This window comes from Pelophylax lessonae (genome assembly GCF_965119305.1).
Source record: "Pelophylax lessonae genome assembly, chromosome: 3".
Classification (NCBI taxonomy): domain Eukaryota; kingdom Metazoa; phylum Chordata; class Amphibia; order Anura; family Ranidae; genus Pelophylax; species Pelophylax lessonae.
Window position 1 is genome coordinate 19420305 of NC_138770.1, and position 22381 is coordinate 19442685.

The window sequence follows — 22381 nt, forward strand, 5'->3', positions numbered from 1 at the left end:
CGTATTCCTCTTATCCTGAGGAACTTCAGACTGTGAGGGACAGTGCCAGACCATCGTATTCCTCTTATCCTGAGGAACCTCAGACTGTGAGGGACAGTGCGGGACCATCGTATTCCTCTTATCCTGAGGAACCTCAGACTGTGAGGGACAGTGCCGGACCATCATATTCCTCTTATCCTGAGGAACCTCAGACTTTGAGGGACGGTACCGAACCATCGTATTCCTCTTATCCTGAGGAACCTCAGACTGTGAGGGACGGTACCGAACCATCATATTCCTCTTATCCTGAGGAACCTCAGACTGTGAGGGACAATGCCGTCCTTCCAACAGATAAGAGCCTTTCCTGTACTGAGTGCGGGAAGAGTTTCCATTTTAAATGCAATCTTGATGTGCACAAAAGATCTTGCACAGGTGAGAAGCCATATTCCTGTCCTGAGTGTGGGAAATGTTTTTCACACAAGTCCAATCTTTACGTACATCGGAGATTACACACAGGGGAGAAGAGATATTCCTGTGATGAGTGTGAGAAATGTTTTTCAAGAAAGTCCCATTTTATCACGCATCAGAGATCTCACACGGGGGAGAAGCCATATTCCTGTCCTGAGTGCGGAAAATGTTTTTCAGACAAGTCCATTCTTTACAAACATCAGAGATCGCATGCGGAGCAGGAGCCACTTTCCTGTTCTGAGTGTGGGAAATGTTTTTCACAGATGTCCAGTCTCGCCAGACATCAGAAGTCTCACATGGATGAAAAGACTTATTCCTGTCCTGAGTGTGGGAAATGTTTTCCAAAAAAAAGATATTTTGTCATTCATCAGAGACGTCACACGGGGGAAAAGCCATATTGCTGTCCTGAGTGTGGGAAATGCTTTTCACAGATCTCCCATCTTCACACACATCAGCAACTGCACACGGGGCTGAAACCATTTTCCTGTTCAGATTGTGGGAAATGTTTTGCACGAAAATCACACTTTGTTATACATCAGAGGTCTCACACGGGGGAGAAGCCATTTTCCTGTTCAGAGTGTGGGAAATGTTTTGTACGAAAAGAAAACCTTGTTACACATCAGAGGTCTCACACAGGGGAGAAGCCGTATTCCTGTCCTGAATGTGGGAAATGTTTTTCACAGAAGCCCCATCTTAACACACATCAGAGATCTCACACGGGGGAGAAGCCGTATTCCTGTCCTGAGTGCGGGAAATGTTTTTCAGATATGTCCACTCTTTCCAGACATCAGAGATCTCACACGGGGGAGAAGCCGTATTCCTGTCTTGAGTGCAGGAAATGTTTTTCAGATAAGTCCACTCTTTCCAGACATCAGAGATCTCACACGGGGGAGAAACCACTTTCCTGTCCTGAGTGAGGGAATTGTTCCTCGCTGAAGTCCTGTCTTCCTGTACATCAGGAATCAAACACAACTCTCGAGGTGTATTACTGCCTTGAGTGCAGGAAATGTCTTCTATATGAATGTTGCTGGACATTACAACTCCCATGTGTGGAAGAAGCACACCCTGATATAAACCTCAGATATACTCCATGGCTGATCTTCATCATGTAAGAAACACTTCATTAGGAGATCAGAGATCACCAAAGACATGGATGAAGTGTTGTCCTGTGTTGGCCATTGACAGAAGGAGAAAAATAAAAATGGAGTCTGTGATGGAACCACTTGGCACCCCGACTAGGTCATATTACCTCCTTATCATATTACCTTAACAATGCAAACTGTAAACAAGAATATAATTAACATAACTAAGGAACAGCCAACATAAACTATGCTACTCCCCCTCTAGCAACTGATAACTTACAGTGATATACTTAACATGAGCTAATTAACTGGTCACTTAAACCAGCCTAGGTGGAGGGGACAATACTAGCAGACAGACAGAGACAATGGAACAATGGGAGAGATCTACTTACCATAAACACGTTATAGCAGGAGGCCCCAGTGGTTTGAGCCGATTACATAACATCTACAGTCATTGCTGGTTGGAGGCATAGAGGCCCCAAATATGGATATGGAACCTCCAGTTCCCGGAGTCTGTGTGTTTTAGGGAGACATAAACTTGAATCAGAAACAAGATCACTCCACGGATCCCCCAGGCATACACCTTCCAAAGAGTAGTGTTCCCTTAAATGCCAGGGCCCATAGTCACTGGGTAAGAGGCTCGCTCCCTGTCCTCTCCAAAAGCCTCTGTCCTGGTTAGGTCTGTCACAGAGTCATTACCTTTCATTGGCTGAGTACATTTTGTGGTGTGAGCTTTCAGAAACATTTAGATGTCTATTTAAAAATACAAAACTAGTTGAATGAGTGTGACCAACATTCACCCAGCTGTGACAAGTTTTGGCAATATTTTATTTCATATGATCATTGGCTCCATCTAGTTGCCATAATGCCTTATTGCACTGATTTTACTGATGGAGGTATTTCAGGAAAAATACCGTAATATGTCCACTAGATGGAGCTGGCGATCATAGGAAATCACTGTGTTATTTAATATACAGCCAGAATTTTTAACAGCTGAATGATTGTTTGTCACATTCGTCCAATGAATTTTCTGTAAATGAGGGAAATAAAAAAAGGGAGGTTAGTGAAAGCAGCACAGATTACACACACTACACCTTGTCAGGCACACAGTCAACCCTTTGATTGCCCCTAGATATTAACCCCTTCCCAGTCAGTGTCATTAGTACAGTGACAGTGTATAGTATTATTGATCAATGTATTGGTGTCACTAGTGATATCAGTGTCAGTTAATGCCCCTCCCAGGGAATGTCAGCTAGCGCCAAATTGTCCGCCACACTATTACAGTCCCGCTCTAAGTTGCTGATCACCACCATTACAAGTAACGTCAAAGCTGTGTAAATTCCACCATAGTTTATAGACTATAACTTTCACTCAAACCAATTAATATACACTTCATGGGATTTTTTTTTTTTTTTTATATAACCAAAGTCATGTAGCAGAATACAGTTGGACCTAAACTTATACAGACATTTAGATTTTTTTTTTATAATTTTCTGTTTATTGGATATATTTTATAATAGAAATATTGTTTTTTTTTTGTTTTTTTTTTTTTTTACAAAATGTATGATTTTTTTTAATATAATAAAAAATAAACCTAGTTGTGAACGAAGGCCACAAAAAAGCTTTATTTATGTAAAAAAAATGATATTAATATAATTTATGTACAGTGTTGCATGACCTCGCAATTCCCAGTTAAAGTAGCGCAGTGCTGAATAGCAAAAAATGCTCTGGTCATGAAGGGGGTAAAACCTTGCGGTGCTTAAGTGGTTAAACCAACCATTCATTTAAAACTAAAAATGTGCATTTAACCATTTGATGGCGCTAAGTATAATAGAAATTGGTGTCATCACCCGGGCTCGTCGCCCTCCTGCTTCAGGGGTTGTGGCAAGATGGACACATTTCTACACATATGGTGGACTTGTCCTAAAGTGCGCCCCTTCTGGATGAGGGGACACTCTTTTATTTTTTCAGGTACGACGGTCATTGTTACCAAAGATGCAAGTATTACCCTACTGAATAAACCAGTAGAAAATGTTCTGAGACACACACAGACCTTAATATACTTCATGTTCTTCCCCATGACTAAGCTCCGGGGGCGGAGTAAAATACGTTGGGGGTGTGGCCTGGTGGGAGCCCAGGCTGAGGTTGTCTCTCTCATACCACCACAGGACTCCATGGATGTGCGGCACCAGCAATCTTTCCTCTCTTCCTTAATATACTTCATGTTCTTGGCGGCCAAAATTGCTATTGGGACCGCCTGGAAAAGCTCAGATATAGACATCGTCCTAACGAAGTGTAAGCTCACATGGATAATGCTAAATGAAAGAATGGTTCGTGTCTTCCGAGACAAACAACCCCTCTTCTACATAATATGATCTCCTTGGCTCACCTATCTGCAGGTTCCACACACAAAGTGCTGACTCCAGGAATGGCTGGCTGTAGATCCCCGGACAGACTTACTTTTCTTTCTTTCTTTTAGTTGCAGTTTTTGAGTCGCATGTCCTTAAAAAAAGTGCACTGCTAACGTCTCAAAAGCACCTGAAAAGTGCCGCAAAAGTGCTGTGTATGTAAACGATCGCCTTGTAGAACAACCCATTCAGTTTACAATAGAAATAAAAGGCAAAACATTTGTGTGTACCGTATGTGTGTGTATATATATATATATATATATATATATATATATACAGGTGCATCTCATATATACAGTTCACTGCTGTTTCTCCTCCCCCAGTTCTTAGGCAGCTAAGAAAAGAGAAGAATGTAATGTGTATATATATATATAGATACACACATCTGTATACCTTTTTCCCCTTTTTTTATAAGTGATCCCATTCCTCTGTTCTCAGCTGCCTAAGAGCTGGGGCAAGATAAACAGCAGCACCCTGATCTTCCCAGTGAATGGCTGTGCAGGGGGCGGTGTGTCAGGATAAGACTGATCATTGGAGGAGAGTAGGCTGAGTTCCCAGCACAGCTAGAGAATGTGGCACAGCAGGGACATTTCCGGAATATAAAATGTTGGGTACTCTGTTAAACACCTAAACATATATATTGTGAAAGCAGAGGTCCTGGAGAATAAAAGGGTGGAAGTTACATTTTATGTCACATGGTAATAACCCAATAGTTCATCAATGGTAACTTTCAGTAACAAATACAATAAATGTAATATTAGAGGACATACAGTGTTTTATTTCTTATTTTTTGGTAAAATATAAGAGATGAGGTTGTGCTGAGTAAATTGATACCCAGCATGTCCAGCCTTATAATTGTGTGTGCTGATGAAATGATGACTAACTTTGGTATCCAGAAATGTCCCATAGATGGCGCTTTAAAAGCCTTTCCAGGTCCTGTGTGTAGAGGGAACTCTGAATAATGGATGTAGAATGGCATGCATGGCATTATGTAATATGTGCAATCAATGTTTTTGTTTTATGTTTGTGTGTACACGGGAACAAAGATTTTGGGGCGGGGTTTTAGTTTTTGGGTGTAATTTTTTTTTTACTTTTATTACTTAACTTTTTATCATTTCATAATAGACCAATAGCCCCCCTATGTGATAGCATTTTATTGTGACAGGTTCTCTTTAATGAGACATCAGGAATCTATCTGCCCTCTACTGAAGATAATGGAGAGCAGATCATTCTCCATTCACAGCTTCTCCAGCCACAGCGGTCAGGAATGATAGCACTGAACCCGCAAGTCACCTAATACACATCACTTCCGGGTTCATTCTAGCTAGTCTGGTCTTTCTGCATTCTACCCAGTGGCATCCAGCATGCCACCATTAATCACAGCTGTTGTGAGCCATAGAAAGGAGATTGAGGACACATTGGAGGGGCAGTGGGGGTGGCATATAAAGGAACCGATGCCCTCCATTTTCCTCCTGCAGCCACTGCATGCTGGTAGGAGGGAGTAGCTGGCTTTCAGTGGCTACAGGAGAAAACTAGAAAGCATTGGTTCCGCTATATGCAGACCTGCTGTTCCTCGTATCTAGTCAAACCCAATGTGACAGGGGAGCATTAGACTGGGTCACTATTGAGACCCCTGCAACCCCTGTAGTTACACTTCTGCTTGCTGACATTGCTAGTTCAGTTTAGCTCAGGAATGGGCAAGCTGCGGCCCAGCGGACCTTTTAATCCGGCCCGCGGAGCGCGCAGCCGCAGACCGGTACCGTGGATCAAACGGTACTGTGCCGCCCGAGGAACTTGGGCAGTGGCGGCCAGGGTGCACAGAGAAGTGCGCCCCGAGCCCGCCCATTGTGTGACAATAGCGAATGAAAATTTGCTATTGTCACACGGATCCTCCTCCTGGCCAATCAGGAAGCGGGTCCTCCCGCTTCCTGATTGGCCGAAAGGCAAACCCCATGCCATTGTCCGAGAAGGAGGCGGGAGGACAGAGGACTCGAGGAGACGTCGGGGGACTGAAGAGAAGCGCTGCCTGAGGTAAGTGCACTGGTTTCGCGGGGGGCGCACTGGTCTCGTGGGGGGGGGCATATCTGCATTGAAAGTGGGCATGCTGGCATATCTGCATTGAAAGGGGGCCCCTGGCATATCTGCATTGAAAGAGGGCATGCTGGCATATCTGCATTGAAAGGGGGCCCCTGGCATATCTGCAGCGAAAGGGGGCACGCTGGCATATCTGCATTGAAAGGGGGCACGCTGGCATATCTGCATTGAAAGGGGGCACGCTGGCATATCTGCATTTAAAGGGGGCATGCTGGCATCTCTGCATTGAAAGGGGGCACACATACACACCGTCCATCTACTCTATGGTTCGGCCCCCGGGTCCAATATATGAACCCATTGTGGCCCTCGAGTCAAAAAGTTTGCCCACCCCTGGTTTAGCTGCTGCTAGGAGGTGGGACACCGCTTTTCTTATATTGCTGCTTAAAACCATTTGTGAGAAGTGAAATATGTAGGTGAGGCTTTGTGTGGCTGTGGTCTGCGTGTGGGCGGGAACACAGGGGGGCCTGATGATCTCCTATTGTCAGTCCACCCCTGCACCCAACTTTTCTGCTAGCGTGGCTCTCCCATATTTAAGGACTGGACTAACCACAGGTTCCCCTAAGTATGCAGATCAACCATCCTGGCCTCCACCCACTGACTTCTAGAAGTTTCTCTAAACTTCCAGAACCAGGGGGAGACACCAGAGATGCCTATGTGAATCAGCCACAAAAAACAAAGAAGGGGAAGGTGCAAACCCTAGTGCATAATCAGTAAACACAGAATGTATTAATATTAAAAGCAACCAATAAAATGCATGCTCAAAAAGGTGCAGAAGTATACAGCATGTACATACAAGGATTCACGAGGCAGAAAACCCAAGTGTTTCTGCAACCTCACATAAGCATGCTAACACAATTTGACGGCGCACTCCCTTCTTCAGAGCTGTGCTAACCAGCGCAACCAAATACCTCGTGTTTAAATGCAGCAAAGCACACCAAAATCTGCCCCCTACTAGCAGGAAGGGAGTAGCCGAAAGAATAAAAACCCTAATATATTAAATGTATATGTAGATGGAAGCTGTGGCAATCAGGGGAGAGATGGTTGGGCCCTGCAGGAATCATCAGCACTGGGACCCCTCTGTGCTCTGTCTCCCCATTGCCACTGTGAGAACCGGTAAGCTGTCAGATGGCCATGGACTGCAAGCTGCCGGGATCCCGGAAACTGGAAGTGAAGCCGCACTCCTGGTTTCGTGTGTGCTCCTGTGTTCCCCAGGGGCAATGGAAAAGCAGTAACCGGAGACACAAGGGCCAAATATCAGGGGGAACAGCCGCAATGTGACCCAGGATGCAAAAGACAACAATATTGATGATAAAAGCACCGTCACATGGAAGCCCCAGTGTACTGGCCGGAAACCAGAAGTAGCAGAACACGTCACTTCCGGTCTAACATAGTAAACACACGAGTGTCCCCACAGCGGTGGTCACAGATGGGAAAAAAAGGATTTGTGAAAATAATAAAAATAGAAAATACATTTTAAAAAATTAAAAAATATCAAAATGAAAATAAAAATAATAAAAGTAAATTAATTGAGATGACAGATTAATATACATAGAAGGAGAATAAATAGATTAAAAAAAATTATAAAAATACAATAAAAATTGTGTGTGTAATTACAATGGATGTACACACACATCTGTACATGAATGATCCCCCATGTGTGTCCAGCGGCAACGTCTGTATGCAGTAAACACCGGGCATTATGGGGGCTTATTCTCAAATTTATTACACAATCTATCTAAAAACATTTTTAAAAATATATTTGGTACTGATACTCATAAGACAGTTTGATAGAACACTTAGAATGAGTGTGGAAGTTCCGGTTCCGGCGCCTGATGAGGTAGACGGCTGTAGCGGCGGCTCCGGACACCTCAGCATGTAAAAACGTCTCTGCAGCTCCTTCAGCCAGCAGCGTCTCCATGATCCGCCCTCACAACACCCCGGGCAAGTAATACATGGGTCGGTTCATAATCCATCCAGCTCAAGGTCCTGGAGAGACCCGCTCAGCATCCGAGCCTCCCGCCGTGTATACACCTAAAATGGCTGCCGCAACTCACCCACAGTCATCAGACACAGCGGCTCCTCCACAGCACTTCTCCTCCACCGCTGCTTCCCCCTGTGAAGAAGAGCAGTATGCCAGGATTGCTCAAGCTGTCGCTGCCCTTCTTTCTCCCACGATCACAGCAGCAGTGGATAATGCAGTGACAGCAGGCATAGCGCAGCTCCGCAGAGAAATGGGAGAGCAATCAAATAGACTGACAGATCTAGAACACAGACTGTCTGACGTTAAGGATGAGGTGCAATCCAACTTAGCTAATGACCAGAAGCATGCCCAGACTCAGCAATACATTCTGGACAAACTTGAGGACCTAGAAAATCGTTCTCGTAGGAACAACCTGCGTGTCATTGGGGTCCCAGAATCTTACACGGCCGCTACAATTCCTGATTTGTGTTCAGCCCGTATTCCTCAAATACTGGGGCTATCCACTCCCTGCTCAGTGGAAAGAGCTCACAGACTGGGCCCCCCATCCAACGATAGGCACACACTGCGCCCAGTGATCGTGCGCTACCTTAATTATGCAGACAGGGCTGCCATACTTAAGTCATTCTGCAACGCAAAATCATTGCAAGTGGATGGACACAAATTCTTACTGTTCACAGACTACTCACAAGAAGTCGCAAAGCGACGCAAAGCTTTTCAACCTGCTTGTGCTGCGCTTTTCCAGAAAGGAATAAAGTTTACCCTGGCCTACCCAGCAGTCCTGCAATTTACCAGCTCAGCAGGCGAATCAAAATATTTTTCACATCCCGATGAAGCAGCAAATTACCTGCAAGCGTACATGCAAATCCCCATGGATGCCCAGGATTCTTCTCCTTCTCTGCGGTCCCCAGACATCAGAGATATCCGCAGTCCAAGAAAGTACTCCACCAAACGGGCTCGATATGCAAACAGATCCCGCAATGACTGTCCTCGTTGAACTCTTGAGACCTAGACCTTCGTGATACATAAGGTTACTCCATATTCAGGTTCTCTTGTTCTCTCTTTCTTGGTGGACTGGCTCTCTGATGGCTGGTTCGTGGATGTTCCATGCTACCTTCTGGTGCAGCTTATTCCCTCATGTTCCACAAAGGTTAATCGCAATGTTGCTCTATTTCTGTTGTTCTTTTTGCATTCATTTTCTCTTTTTTTTTTGTTATTGTTGTTTTTTCTCTGCTCCCCCCCCCCCCCCCCCCCGCAGTCTTGCTGGAGTGACCTGGAGAGCCTACCGGGGGCCTGCCTCACTGGGGAATCTCAGAAAGCATAGGTACACTAACGGCAATGCTGGACTTCTGATACCGTGATGCCTGACGTTTCCCCAGTGGTTCTATGCCCTGGCGAGGGAGCTAACCACTCAGCCACTCCGGTAACGCCGTGATGGGAACAGGATGTTTATCAGGAAAAAAGTGAAGTTGAGTACTTCAATGGTATGTTTTTCTATGTTTATTATTGTTTTTCTATTTTTTTGTCCTGTTTCAGGGAATACCTTTCCACACTTATCCTCCCAGAAGGCATGCTCCACCAGCACTCAGGGCACTCAAGCATCTTACCTTCGGTCCATACCCATTGCCCGCACTTTTACACTACTAGTATTCACCCATTTCATATCCTCTCCATATAAACCTCCTTGATATCAAATTAGTATCTTGGAACGTCAAGGGATTGCGGTCCCCCCACAAATGGATGGCCATACTGCGCCATTTGAAACGCCTTAAAATGGATGTAGCGCTTTTACAGGAAACGCACCTGCCATAAAGACCTTTACCGTATGCGCAAATTATGGGTGGGACAGGTCCATGGCTCAGCCTCGACCAAAAACAAGGCAGTTATTATTATTATTTTTATACAGGATTTATATAGCGCCAACAGTTTGCGCAGCGCTTTACAATTTGAGGGAAGACAATACAGTTCAGAACAGGAGGAAATAGAGGGCCCTGCTCGTTAGAGCTTACAATCTAAAAGGGAGGGTAAAGTGAAACAAAAAGGCAATAACCGTGGGGGATGGGTTGATGGAGAAAATGGAGGTACATTTATTAGGGGCTGGTAGGATAGGCTTCTTTGAAAAGGAGGGTTTTCAGAGATCGCCTAAAAGCTAAAAGGGTGGGAGATAATCACACAGATAGGGGTAAGGAGTTCCATAGGATTGGAGAGGTTCTGGAAAAGTCCTGGAGTCGAGCATGGGAGGAGGTTACGAGGGGGCTAGAGAGCAGGAGGTTTTGAGAGAAACGAAGAGAGCGATTAGGTTGGTATTTTGAGACGAGGCTGGTGATGTAGCTGGGGGCTAGGCTGTGGATTGCTTTGTAAGATGTTGAAAGTATTTTGAATTTAATTTGTTGGGTGAGCGGAAGCCAGTGGAGGGCTTGACAGAGAGGAGCAGCGGACACTGAGCGATTGGTAAGGTGGATGAGTCTGGCGGCAGCATTCATGATGGATTGAAGGGGGGATAGCCTGTTTAGAGGTATGCCAATGAGAAGGGAGTTGCAGTAGTCGAGGCGCGAGATGACCAGGGAGTGAACTAAGAGCTTTTTTGTGTCTTGTCCTTATTCTTATACACAAAGCCTTCCCCTGAGATTGTATCTGTTGATCATGCTGGTGACGGCAGACTACTCATTTTAACACTAAAAATTCACAATACCACCATGGTTATCGCGACTGTATACGCCCCCAACTCCCCCACAAAATTGTACTTTCAGACACTGACTTCCAAACTAGCCCCATTTGCACATCTTCCCCTCTTGGTAGGGGGAGACTTCAATACCGTTATGTACCCTGCGGAGGACAAATCTAGAGCCACACAGTCTCTCACCCCTCCTGATAATCATTCCTTCCTCTCAGACTTCGCCCACTCCCTGACCCCGACCGACACCTGGAGGCAGACTCACCTGTTAGGTAGAGACTTTACTTTCTTCTCCCCTCCTCACAACAGCCTGTCCAGAATCAATTATATATTTTGCAATCACACCTTCCTGAAATTTACGATCAACCCGGCTATAGGTGACTTAGCGATCTCTGACCACGCTCCCATCTCATTGACTTTCTCAGACCAATCCCTGTCTACGTCGCAGAAACTCTGGCGCTTCCCCTCATACTTAGCTGGAAATGTGGACCTTTTAAATGTACTGACAGATACATGGGGGAATTTCTTTCTTTTTTCCATTGCATTTTTATTGGAAGATTTACAAAATGCAACAGTACAAACAGAACAGATATGGAACGAAAAGTAATGGTTACAAAAGTGAGGTTACAGAGCAACATATCATGTGGCAACATTACAGCAGGAACACAGTATTTCAGACAGGGCTCCACGCATGGTAGCTGCACCAAAGATGGAGTTGAGGGGGGGGCGGATAGAGGGGGGGGGAAGTGGGGGGGGGGGTGGGAGGGTGTACCAGGTGGAAAAAGATGAAAGGAAGGGGGGGGGAGAAGAAGAAGAAGAAGAAGGAGGGAGGAGGAAGGAGGAGTGGAGAGTAGGAAGGAAGGGTGGGGGAGGGGAGGAGGAGGGGGGGGACAACACTTCATCCATGTCTTTGGTGATCTCTGATCTCCTTATGAAGTGTTTCTTACATGATGAAGATCAGCCATGGAGTATATCTGAGGTGTGAGGCTTCTTCCCCACATAAAAGCTGTGATGTCTAGCAACATTCATATAGAAAACATTCCCAGCACTGAAGGCACTAATACACCTCAAGAGTTGTGTGGGACCCTGATGTCCAGGAAGACAGGACTTCAGTGAGGAACTATTCCCTCACTCAGGACAGGAATACGGCTTCTCCCCCGTGTGAGATCTCTGATGTCTGTAAAGATTAGGCTTCAGTGAAAAACATTTCCCACACTCAGCACAGGAATATGGCTTCTCCCCCGTGTGAGATCTCTGATGTATGTTAAGATTGGACTTCACTGAAAAACATTTCCCACACTCAGAACAAGAATATGGCTTCTCCCCTGTGTGAGATCTCTGATGTGTGTAAAGACTAGCCTTCTGTGAAAAACATTTCCCACACTCAGGACAGGAATACATCTTCTTCCCCGTGTGCAATTTCTGATGTTTGTAAAAACTGGATTTGTCTGAAAAACATTTCCCGCACTCAGGACAGGAATATGGCTTTTCCCCCGTGTGTAATCTCTGATGTGTGAATAGATGGGACTTCCGTGCAAAACATTTCCCACACTCAGTACAGGAAAACCTCTTATGTGTTGGAAGGACGGCACTGTCCCTCACAGTCTGAGGTTCCTTGGGATAAGAGGAATACAATGGTCCGGCACCATCCCTCACAGTCTGAGGTTCCTCAGGATAAGAGGAATACGATGGTCCGGCACTGTCCCTCACAGTCTGAGGTTCCTCAGGATAAGAGGAATACGATGGTCCGGCACCGTCCCTCACAGTCTGAGGTTCCTCAGGATAAGAGGAATACGATGGTCTGGCACCGTCCCTCACAGTCTGAGGTTCCTCAGGATAAGAGGAATACAATGGTCCGGAACTGTCCCTCACGGTCTGAGGTTCCTCAGGATAAGAGGAATACGATGGTCCGGAACTGTCCCTCACAGTCTGAGGTTCCTCAGGATAAGAGGAATACGATGGTCCATCTACACTGTGTGGTGCCGGATGGACATTTGAGGTAGCCGGGTTTTCTCCTGGACTATACTGTGTGATGTCCTCATCTTCTACTTTACAGTCTGGAGACAAAGTGAGACAATCCTCTGAGGTTTTCTTCATCTCCCGTCCATCTACTAAAATAGAAATACAAAGATTATTACTAGACACAAGCAGATTGGTTCCCCTAAACCAGGACTCCGCCCACATCAGGCAGCTTTGTCTCTGAGGATCTTACAATTCCCCCTTCAAGGTAACTAGTAAATGGGTCTTCTGATCTCCTACCAGTTCATTTCTTTATTCATGGACTTTAGTCAGAGAGTGAGGAAACAACGAGAACTGTCTTTTATAGAAGTGACAGTGATGAGGGGATTATAGGACGAGTGTCCCCTCCCCCTCTATCACTCATTGCCATCTTCCCTGCACAAGAAGTCCTGCACTTCCTTATTTAGTTCATGATTTAGTAATGAATAACAGCGGGGCTGAGCCCCACCAGAGGTCAGAGAGTGAGGATGGGGGGAGAACAAAGATGAAGCCTGGACTGATCCTGAAGACCACCATCATTGGGTTATTGTATGTACAGCAAGGGTCAGGACTATGTAATATACAAAACAAAGTATATAGAGTAGAGGTCAGGACTATGTAAGGTACAACATAGAGTATATAGTGCGGGGGTCAGCACTATGTAATGTACAACTTGTTAGCGTATAACAGAGTATATATAGGGGTCAGGGGTATGTAATGTAAAACAAAAAATATACAGTGCAGTGGTCAGGAATATGTAACATCATATTTGTGGACACTGGGCGGGGACTTTATGTTTTACATAAGTTTTATGAACAATTGTAAGAGTTAACTTTTGAGTGCACTTTATGTTTGCATAATTCATGATTTTTTTTAATGATTTGTATTGATGTAAACACAGCAGAAATATATTTTGTATATATTTAGTATATTTAGTCACAGACTGGATTTCACGTAGCTTTAGAGTTTTGGTTTTACAGAATATGTAGTGCAGGGGTCAGGAGTATGTAATGTACAGCATTCAGTATATAGTAAAGGGGTCAGGAGTATGTAATGTACAGCATAGAGTATATAGTGCGGGGGCCAGGACTCATAATATTGGTATTCAGTAACCAGTGGAAGCTTATATGTTACTTGAGACAAATTGCAGAGGTCCCACACCGCAGCCTCCCATCTACTGAGACTGCACTCAGTGAAGTGGTTCTGTGACTATACAGACATATCCCTCCACCCGGCACAGCCAGCAAATATCAGAGCAAGCAAATCTGGGAAAATTGCGGTCCGAGATCTTGCTAGACCTGGGCACTCTGGACCAATCAGTGAGCAGTATGGGTGGAGGAATGTATTTAGTGTTAATGACCCACCTGTGCTGATCTCTGTAGGAGTGTCCTCCTCTATAAATGTCCCCGTTATTCCATCCTCCTCCATAGACTGCTGATCATCCCTCACATACCTCTCTTCTTCTTCTGCTTTAACCTCAACTTTTATATCTATCAGATCTTCACCCTAAAGAAAATGAGAGAAAAATCATCTGTAAAATATAAGCGCACATAAAATATCCTCACATCATCTCCACAAGTCCATGTTCTAGATACTCCATCGCACCAACCTTGTAACATTGAGGGATGGTGTGACCTTCCTGTGTGGAATCCCGGGAATACAGAGGACGGGGACATCTCTCTGGTGGGTTCCTGGTATTAGGTGGCTCCATCATATCCTTGTATCCTTCTGAAAACATCTCCATCACTCCATACTCCTCATCCTCCTCTTTATACTCTTCTTTAACAACAATATTATAATCCCCGAGGATTTCACTCTGAATATATAATAAAACATTCATTGTAACAAACATGCTGTGTATAAATTATAACTACTAATAATTGTCAATCATCTACCTGAGTACACTGCCGGGGTATAAGATTAATACTTCTAAGATCGAGGATCTTTCTATCAACATTCCTCCCAAAACTCTGGGCACCTTACAATCCGCTTACTCGTATCACTAGTGTACCTGTTCCCTCAAATACATCGTTATTCATGTGACACCTTCTCCTCATTATACTAAGCTAACCTTCCTTCTTTTTTTCAAGACATACATTTATCCCTGAAACAATGGGATGCTTACTGTATAATATCTCCTGGCTAGGCACGGTAAATGTCCTCAAAATGTGGTTCCTCCCCAAACTGCTGTACCTATTGGAGACTCTCCCGGTCCAAGTCCCTCTTTCTCGGCTGAAATTGCTGCAAAGTACCTTTGTTACATTTATATGGCACCATAAGTCCCATCGCATAGCACAATCCACTTTGCTTTGGCTGAGATCTAGGGGTGGTCTGCAGGGCCAGACTGGGAATAAAAACCAGCCCTGGAAATAATTTCATACCAGCCCCATAGCATTATTATACCGGCCCAACAGCATAACGCCATTATTTTCCTGTTCATAAAAGGGAAAACCATGCATTTTAAAGCACATGTTAAGCGTGTATTATATGTAGATAAGACAGATATGAAATCACATAGGGTTTTATATATATATGTATATAGATAGATACATAAATACTGTATATAAGAGCAAATTCCAGTTAAAAGTGGAGCAATTATCAAGAACAGTCCACTTATTGTGATGGTGATATATTACCAGAATAAAAAACAATCAAAGTCTGGCAGCGGTGGTGGTGGTGGTGAGGGGGGTAGGATCGGTGGCTGCGGTGGTGGTGATGAGGGGGGGTGAGATCGGTGGTGGTGAGGGGGGTGGCTGCGGTGGTGGTGAGGGGGGTGGGATCGGTGGTGGTGAGGGGGATGGGATCAGTGGTGGTGGTGGTGAGGGGGGTGGGATCGGTGGTGGTGAGGGGGGTGGCTGCGGTGGTGGTGAGGGGGGTGGGATCGGTGGTGGTGAGGGGGGTGGTTGCGGTGGTGGTGGTGGTGAGGGGGGTGGGATCGGTGGTGGTGAGGGGGGTGGCTGCGGTGGTGGTGAGGGGGGTGGGATCGGTGGTGGTGAGGGGGATGGGATCAGTGGTGGTGGTGGTGAGGGGGGTGGGATCGGTGGTGGTGAGGGGGGTGGCTGCGGTGGTGGTGGTGAGGGGGGTGGCTGGGAGGGGGGCAGTATAGAGCAGTATAGGGGGACAGTATGGGGGGGCAGCATGATGGGAGGGGGACAATGGAGGACAGTATGGGGGGAGGGGGGCAGTATGGGGCGGGGGGAGCAGAGTGACAGTCAGTTGGACACCTGGAACGCTATACTTGCAAGCAGTGTATTTCCTGACACTCTGCTGTGGCAGAGATTGTGTTTGTACTGTGCTCTACTTGAGCGTCCTCGGGGCAGGGAGCATTTCTCCTACCTGACCCAGTGGCAACTGGCAGGAACAGCTGTGAGACAACAAGAAGCGGGAGTTGAAGCCGGCCGGAGTCGGGGGGCGGAGCTGGGAGGCGGTCCTAGGAACAGATGACTAATTGTGAATACAGCTAGCGCTGTAGGAGGTCCGGTGGGGAGGCATATGGTATAAATGATCCCGCCCCTGCAGCCACTGAAAGCCCTGCAGGAGCCAGGAGGAGATTGGTTCTCCTATATGTCGCCCCTCCTGCCCGCCTATACCCCCTCGTGCTAGCTGTATCCACAGTGTGAAGAAGTGACAAGCAGGTGTGCGTACCTAGGACCGCCCCCCAGCTCCGCCCACAACTCCGGCTAAGGCAAGCTATCTATGTACAAACTTGACAGAGGACCTGTGCGGGCTCCCTGCAGGCTGCTATAATTACGCCTCTGTCATACACAAGGAGGGGAGGAGGGAGAAGAGGACTTTGACGCTCCTCCCCTCTGTCTCAGATCACGGAGCACCGTCCTGCTCTTCTGTGCACCCGGCCACCCCCCGCCGCCCGGGATTGGTCCTGGGCACCGCAGCAGCTGGCCACAGTCCAAAGCGGCCCCAGGGCAGGCAGCCTACCGGGAAATTTCCCGCTATCCCGGTACGCCAGTCCGGCCCTGGTGGTCTGGGAGCACCGACCTGTTAACCACTTCCCATCCGGGCCAATTCTGGCATTTCTCTCCTACATGCAAAAATCATAATTTGATGAATGTAGAGAAATCCGCGCTTAGGATATATCAAGTTACTCCATAAGTGTTGGCTGCAGCCCCCTTCAAACTATATTCCGAGGATATATAGAAAATTAGAGTTCAATAAGGGAAGGAATGTGGCGCTGCCAATATTTTCATACCACTCAATAAATATCTAAAAAATCTAAAAAAATGTGCGAAAGTGTAAACCGTATATAAATAAATTATAGTGCAATATGTGTCCAATCCAGGAATGCAAATAAATTAAGTGCGTGAATAAATATGCACACAAGTGACTGACAAATAAAGTGCCGTAGTGCAAAATACTGGTATGGTGTACCTAGTACCAATGCGGTATATATACTATAATAACCTCAAGCGATATAGGTGAATTAAATTAATAAGAATAAGTGGGTGTCTTATTAAAAATGTGATACCAAATGTTAACCAAAGTGCAATATAGAAGTGATAGAAGTTGAAATCATAATATAATAATGGCACAGCTAATCATAAATTAATGGCACTTACATAGATCCGTGATAACATGTGGTAAAAGGGATAAGAGTCACTTTAAACAAACATATATACCGAACGCTGAGGGCACAGATCATAGATGGATTCATGGGAAGACCAGGACAAACCTATGCAGCTGTCAAAATACACTTTGTATAGTGCAAGATACAGGCATACACAAAACAAAAGACCACGCTAGGTGCCCCCAGTGGTCACTAGAAGAAGAATTATCTGCAGGACTGTGAAAACAACAGCCAGGTCTATTAGGGTAACAACAGTTTATTACCCACAATGTGGTGGATAAGAACAGTCAAGTTAATGAAAAAGCCAACAATACCACTGCAAAAGGTCCCTGGGCATTAATGGAAGGGTCATCCAGCACTGCGGTGAGGGCTGATAGAGGGGCGCCAATACAAAAGCCCTGGGAAATACGATATTGACACTCAGGGAACCAGACTGAGCACAGCAGAGCGCTCAGGTGACGTTGCGGTCAGCCAGTAAGGGGGGGGGGCAGGAAGAACCAGAGGAAGCCTTGGGGTCCCAGCATGGAACGCAAGCTTGTAAAGTTGCCGTGATGACGTGTTTCACGTGCATGCGCTTTATCAAGTCACGGGGATAAAGACAACTGGAGTATTTAAGCTGTATGTGTCCCAATAGAGGACACATACAGCGGGGAGTGGGCGGAGCTATGCAGATCTGGATGCCACTTAACCGATCAATGCTTATGGCTGCCATTGAGTCAGTTGCCATCAAATATAAACTCTACAGTATAATCACAAATGTACAAAATATCGTCATATCAATTAGAAAAAGAAAAATAATAAAAAGGGGAATATTTGCCTGTATACTATAATAATAATAATAATAATAATAAAATATTACTATTAATATTAATATGTCTGCCAGCGACAACAATTATGACACACAAAGTGGTAAAAAGAAGTTAATGGGATATGAGGATTATTATTAGACAATATTATGGATCTCTAAGTCCTCATTCAAGCCATATGGTGTTAAGGAACAAAACGTATAAATCCAGAAGGTCTCCTTCCTACATAAGAGGGAGAACCTTTCATTATCAGTAGGAGAACCCTTGTGGATGGTCTCAAGTACCATGACCTCCAGATAAGCCATGTGCTTGTGATGTGTCTGGAGAAAGTGGCGGGGAACAGGGACCTTTTGCAGTGGTATTGTTGGCTTTTTCATTAACTTGACTGTTCTTATCCACCACATTGTGGTCAATAATCTGGTGTGAGACTTTTCCTCTTATAGACCTGGCTGTTGTTTTCACAGTCCTGCAGATAATTCTCCTTATAGATGCGTCATTTTGTAGATTTGGTTACAAGCAAACTCAGACCCTTTGAGGAATTCCACACTAAGCTCCGTATTCCCAATAACCTCTTTACCTCTTATATTCAATGGAAGCATTTTTCTCCACCCTCTCTCCATCATTAGCTTTACACCGCCCAACCAAATTCAAACACATATGAATCCAAGGCCCACACCAACCACACCTCATATCCTCAATCTACAAACTATTATACCAGGTGCTCCCGGTTACTGAAAACCTTCACTTACACTATATTGCCAAAAGTATTGGGACGCCTGCCTTTACACACACATGAACTTTAATGACATCCCAGTCTTAGTCTGTAGGGTTCAATATTGAGTTGGCTCCACCCTTTGCAGCTGTAACAGCTTCAACTCTTCTTGGCACAATGCAGTCAGGCAAATACCGTTCTCCTGGCAACCACCAAACCCAGATATGTCCATCAGATGGCCAAACAGCTCATGTTCTATCCAGAACTTTGAGGGTTCCTCTGACTTATTTCAGTTTACTGTATATACTGTCCAAGTATGCTGTATGTCTATTGTAAGCTGTAATATCTATATACCCTCTTCATGATGTAATATCTATATACCCTCTTCATGGTGTAATATTTATATATACCCTCTTCATGGTGTAATATCTATATACCCTCTTCATGGTGTAATATCTATATACCCTCTTCATGGTGTAATATCTATATACCCTCTTCATGGTGTAATATTTATATACCCTCTTCATTGCCTGTTTTGTGAAATACAATGGATGTAACTTCTTTATGTTTGGTAAATTCAATAAAAATAAAATAACAAAAAACAATTCCCAGCACCGCTCACCTCTCCTGTCAGCAGCTCCATCATCTTCTTGGTGACTTCTAGAATCTTCTGCATGTTGTGTCTCTCAGGTTTTAGGGAGTCACATGGAGGCACTGTGATGGTCATATGATCACCTGACTTCAGAGGAGGAAATCTCTGTATTAAGGAACCAATAAGAATATCATGTTAGAATCCCAGAATCCTCCTCACCTCTCCGGTCAGGTCTGTGTTTTATTAATAGAGATAAGAGTGATGTCATGTGACCTCCCAGAATCCTCCTCACCTCTCCAGTCAGGTCTGTGTTTTATTAATAGAGATAAGAGTGACGTCATGTGACCTCCCAGAATCCTCCTCACCTCTCCGGTCAGCAGGAAGATGATCTCCAGGGTGAGGTTTAGTATCTTCTCAGTCATGTGACTCCGGTCCTCCTCCATCCTCATTGGTCATGTGATCTATACAGGTTTCCCTGTAAACCAATAATTGATGAGAGAGAATGATGTGGAATGTACTGGTTGTACAATATTAGGATGGGGATGTATGGGGGATAATATGAGGGAAGAATGGACCCCGGTGGGATTACACAGAGGAACATTCAGTTTAGTGTTCTTTTGATCCAGAAGTCTCTTACCTTTGGTAGGTTTGGAGGGACAAATATGATTCTTTTTATGTCTAAACAAACCCCCCCCCCCCATCCCACCCCCCACACCTAATACAAGTCAACTAAGTTGTTTAGACTTAGACTAATCGGGAAATAAGAACGAGGAGAATGTTCAGGTCCCGTAAGTGGGGAAATGTTCTGCACCTGAAGGGGTTTATCTATGTTTCCACACTATATATATGTGTGTATCATCATCTGCTGGAGATAAAAGACGTCACAGTGACTATGGAGGAAGAGGACGGACATGACGGGGGGTTTACTGGGTGTAAATAGAAAATAAGATCTTATTACCTCCTCTGCTGCCTCTTCTAGCAACGTCTCCTCTCAACTTCCTCCTACCTCGCCTCTCCCCCAGAATTCCTATTTATATCTGACATCACTTCCTGTCTGTATTCCATAGAGACTTCCTGTCTGGGTAGAAGTGAGATCAACACCTTGTGGAGCTCAGAGGAACTGCAGCCCTGAGAAACGTCTGGTAGTGTGAACACGGCCTTGTGCTGTGTGTGTATGTACTGTATATCCTTCCCCTTTCTCTCCTCCCTGAGTGTGTATGAAGAGGCGGAGCTCCTGCTGGAACAGCGGTCGGAGGAGGAAGCCGAGTCTAGGAGGGAGACTGACAGAAAGTGCAGCAGACTTGCAGGAGTGAGCGAGGAGGATCCAGTTCCTTTGCCATCGGAGGTGAGGAGAGTGTGAAGGATGTTTGTGACTCTGGTAGCTGAAAAGCTGGGAGTCATATTGCTCTGGTGAATGGGGAAGCACTACTAAGGGGGCACCCTCACCATCATGTGTTTAAGAGGTGGAAGAAGGCGTGGCTACACTACAGCTGGCACAGTTTGGAGCACGGAGCACTTTCACACCTTATCAACTTTTCATTCATTTGTGGACTTTTTTTTTTTTTTTTGAGAAGTAGATGCAAAGTGGAAGCAGTGGACTTGCAGAGAACACTATATTGAGTACACAATATTGTATGTTTACATGGATTTGCACAGATTTTTAGGTGATTTAATATAGCAGCAAATATTATGAGATTAAAGTAGTAGGTGCAAAGTGGGAGCAGTGGATCTGCAGGGAACAGCATCTTGAGCACAAAACACTTTATGTTGTATATAAATTTGCACATGATTCAGTTTACTTCATCTATTGATAAACACCAAAAGATCAATGAAGTAGGTGTAAAGTGGGAGCAGTAGATCTGCTGAGAATATTATTTTGAGCTCCTAGCACTTTATATATGAAGGTATCCACATACAGTGCCGGGACAAGGTGATCCAGGGCCCAGGGCAAAGATGACAAACTGCAGCCCCCCTCCCTTAGGGTTAGGGTCAGGGTGCCCCCATTCCTGCAATAAAACCACTGCACCCAGGGCAGCCGCCCCTCCTGCCCACCCCTTTTCCTGGCCCTGTCCACATATTTTAGTGTATTTGTGATAATTTATGTGCACACACAATAGGACAGCGCTGTGACACATAATGCTCTTCTAGTTGATAAAGGGAATACTTACCTTTGTTACAGCAGCAGTCCGGTATAAGTTATTTTTGTAGGTATTTGAGTTGTTACACATAGCACGGGTTTTTTCCTATTTATATTGGTGACATAATTGCCCAAATCTGGGGATCAGGAGCCATTTCCACCCTTTACTCTCGCCTGGGGTTTTTTGTATCCATATAACAGATGTTCTACATGACTAAATCTGCAATCAATTTTACTGCAAAATTAAAGGGGCCAAAATGTCTCCCCCCGAGCAGTAATATATTTCTATCCCCCTTGGTGGGAGTGGAGATGACCCATCTATAAGGATATACAATACATACACACAGCATAAGGCCGAGATGTTTCTCAGGGCTGCAGTTCCTCTGAGCTCCACAAGGTGGTGATCTCACTTCTACCCAGACAGGAAGTCTCTATGGAATACAGACAGGAAGTGATGTCAGGTACAGACAGGAAGTTTCGGGTGAGAGGTGAGTTGGGAGGAAGTAGAGAGAAGACATTGCTGGAGATGGCAGCAGAGGAGGTAATAAGATTTTATTTTCTATTTACACCCAGTAACCCCCCCCCCCCCCAGTCATGTCCGTCCTCTTCCTCCATAGTCACTGTGACGTCTTTTATCTCCAGCAGATGATGATACTTATCTTTAAATCTCTGCCCTCTTAATAGTCTGATCATATAACTGTGCCCAATGCTCCCATCACCCTAAACCTTCTGGCAGCAGCCGCAATCCACAAAACTTGTTTTCCATTACTCTTCTTCCCAAAACCAATCTCCCCTTCTCCTGCGCCCTCTGGAATGCCCGCTCTGTCTGTGACAAACTCACCTCCCTCCATGACCTCTTTATCACAAATTA

General features: G+C 45.1%; 3 protein-coding genes across 3 annotated transcripts in view; 2 read left to right on the forward strand and 1 right to left on the reverse strand.

Moving 5' to 3' along the window:
* The window catches only part of LOC309550239 (uncharacterized protein), a gene marked incomplete at both ends in the record, with an annotated part of 1760330 nt that overhangs the window by 1395429 nt on the left and 342520 nt on the right, over positions 1 to 22381 (forward strand). The window contains 1 exon segment of the mRNA XM_082250650.1: positions 506 to 1296. Coding sequence (XP_082106776.1) covers positions 506 to 1296 — 791 coding nt within the window.
* Positions 1 to 22381, forward strand: part of LOC309548816 (uncharacterized protein) — a 530695-nt gene that overhangs the window by 11526 nt on the left and 496788 nt on the right. The gene's annotated exons all lie outside the window — the stretch shown is intronic.
* The window catches only part of LOC309548808 (gastrula zinc finger protein XlCGF66.1-like), a 137350-nt gene continuing 126744 nt past the window's right edge, over positions 11776 to 22381 (reverse strand). The window contains exons 2-7 of the mRNA XM_082248749.1: positions 19739 to 19848; positions 19404 to 19538; positions 14291 to 14497; positions 14046 to 14187; positions 13239 to 13252; positions 11776 to 12342 (exon numbers count right to left, since the gene is read on the reverse strand). Coding sequence (XP_082104875.1) covers positions 11812 to 12342; positions 13239 to 13252; positions 14046 to 14187; positions 14291 to 14497; positions 19404 to 19538; positions 19739 to 19822 — 1113 coding nt within the window. The 5' untranslated portion in view covers positions 19823 to 19848 and the 3' untranslated portion in view covers positions 11776 to 11811. The remainder of the gene's footprint in view (positions 12343 to 13238; positions 13253 to 14045; positions 14188 to 14290; positions 14498 to 19403; positions 19539 to 19738; positions 19849 to 22381) is intronic.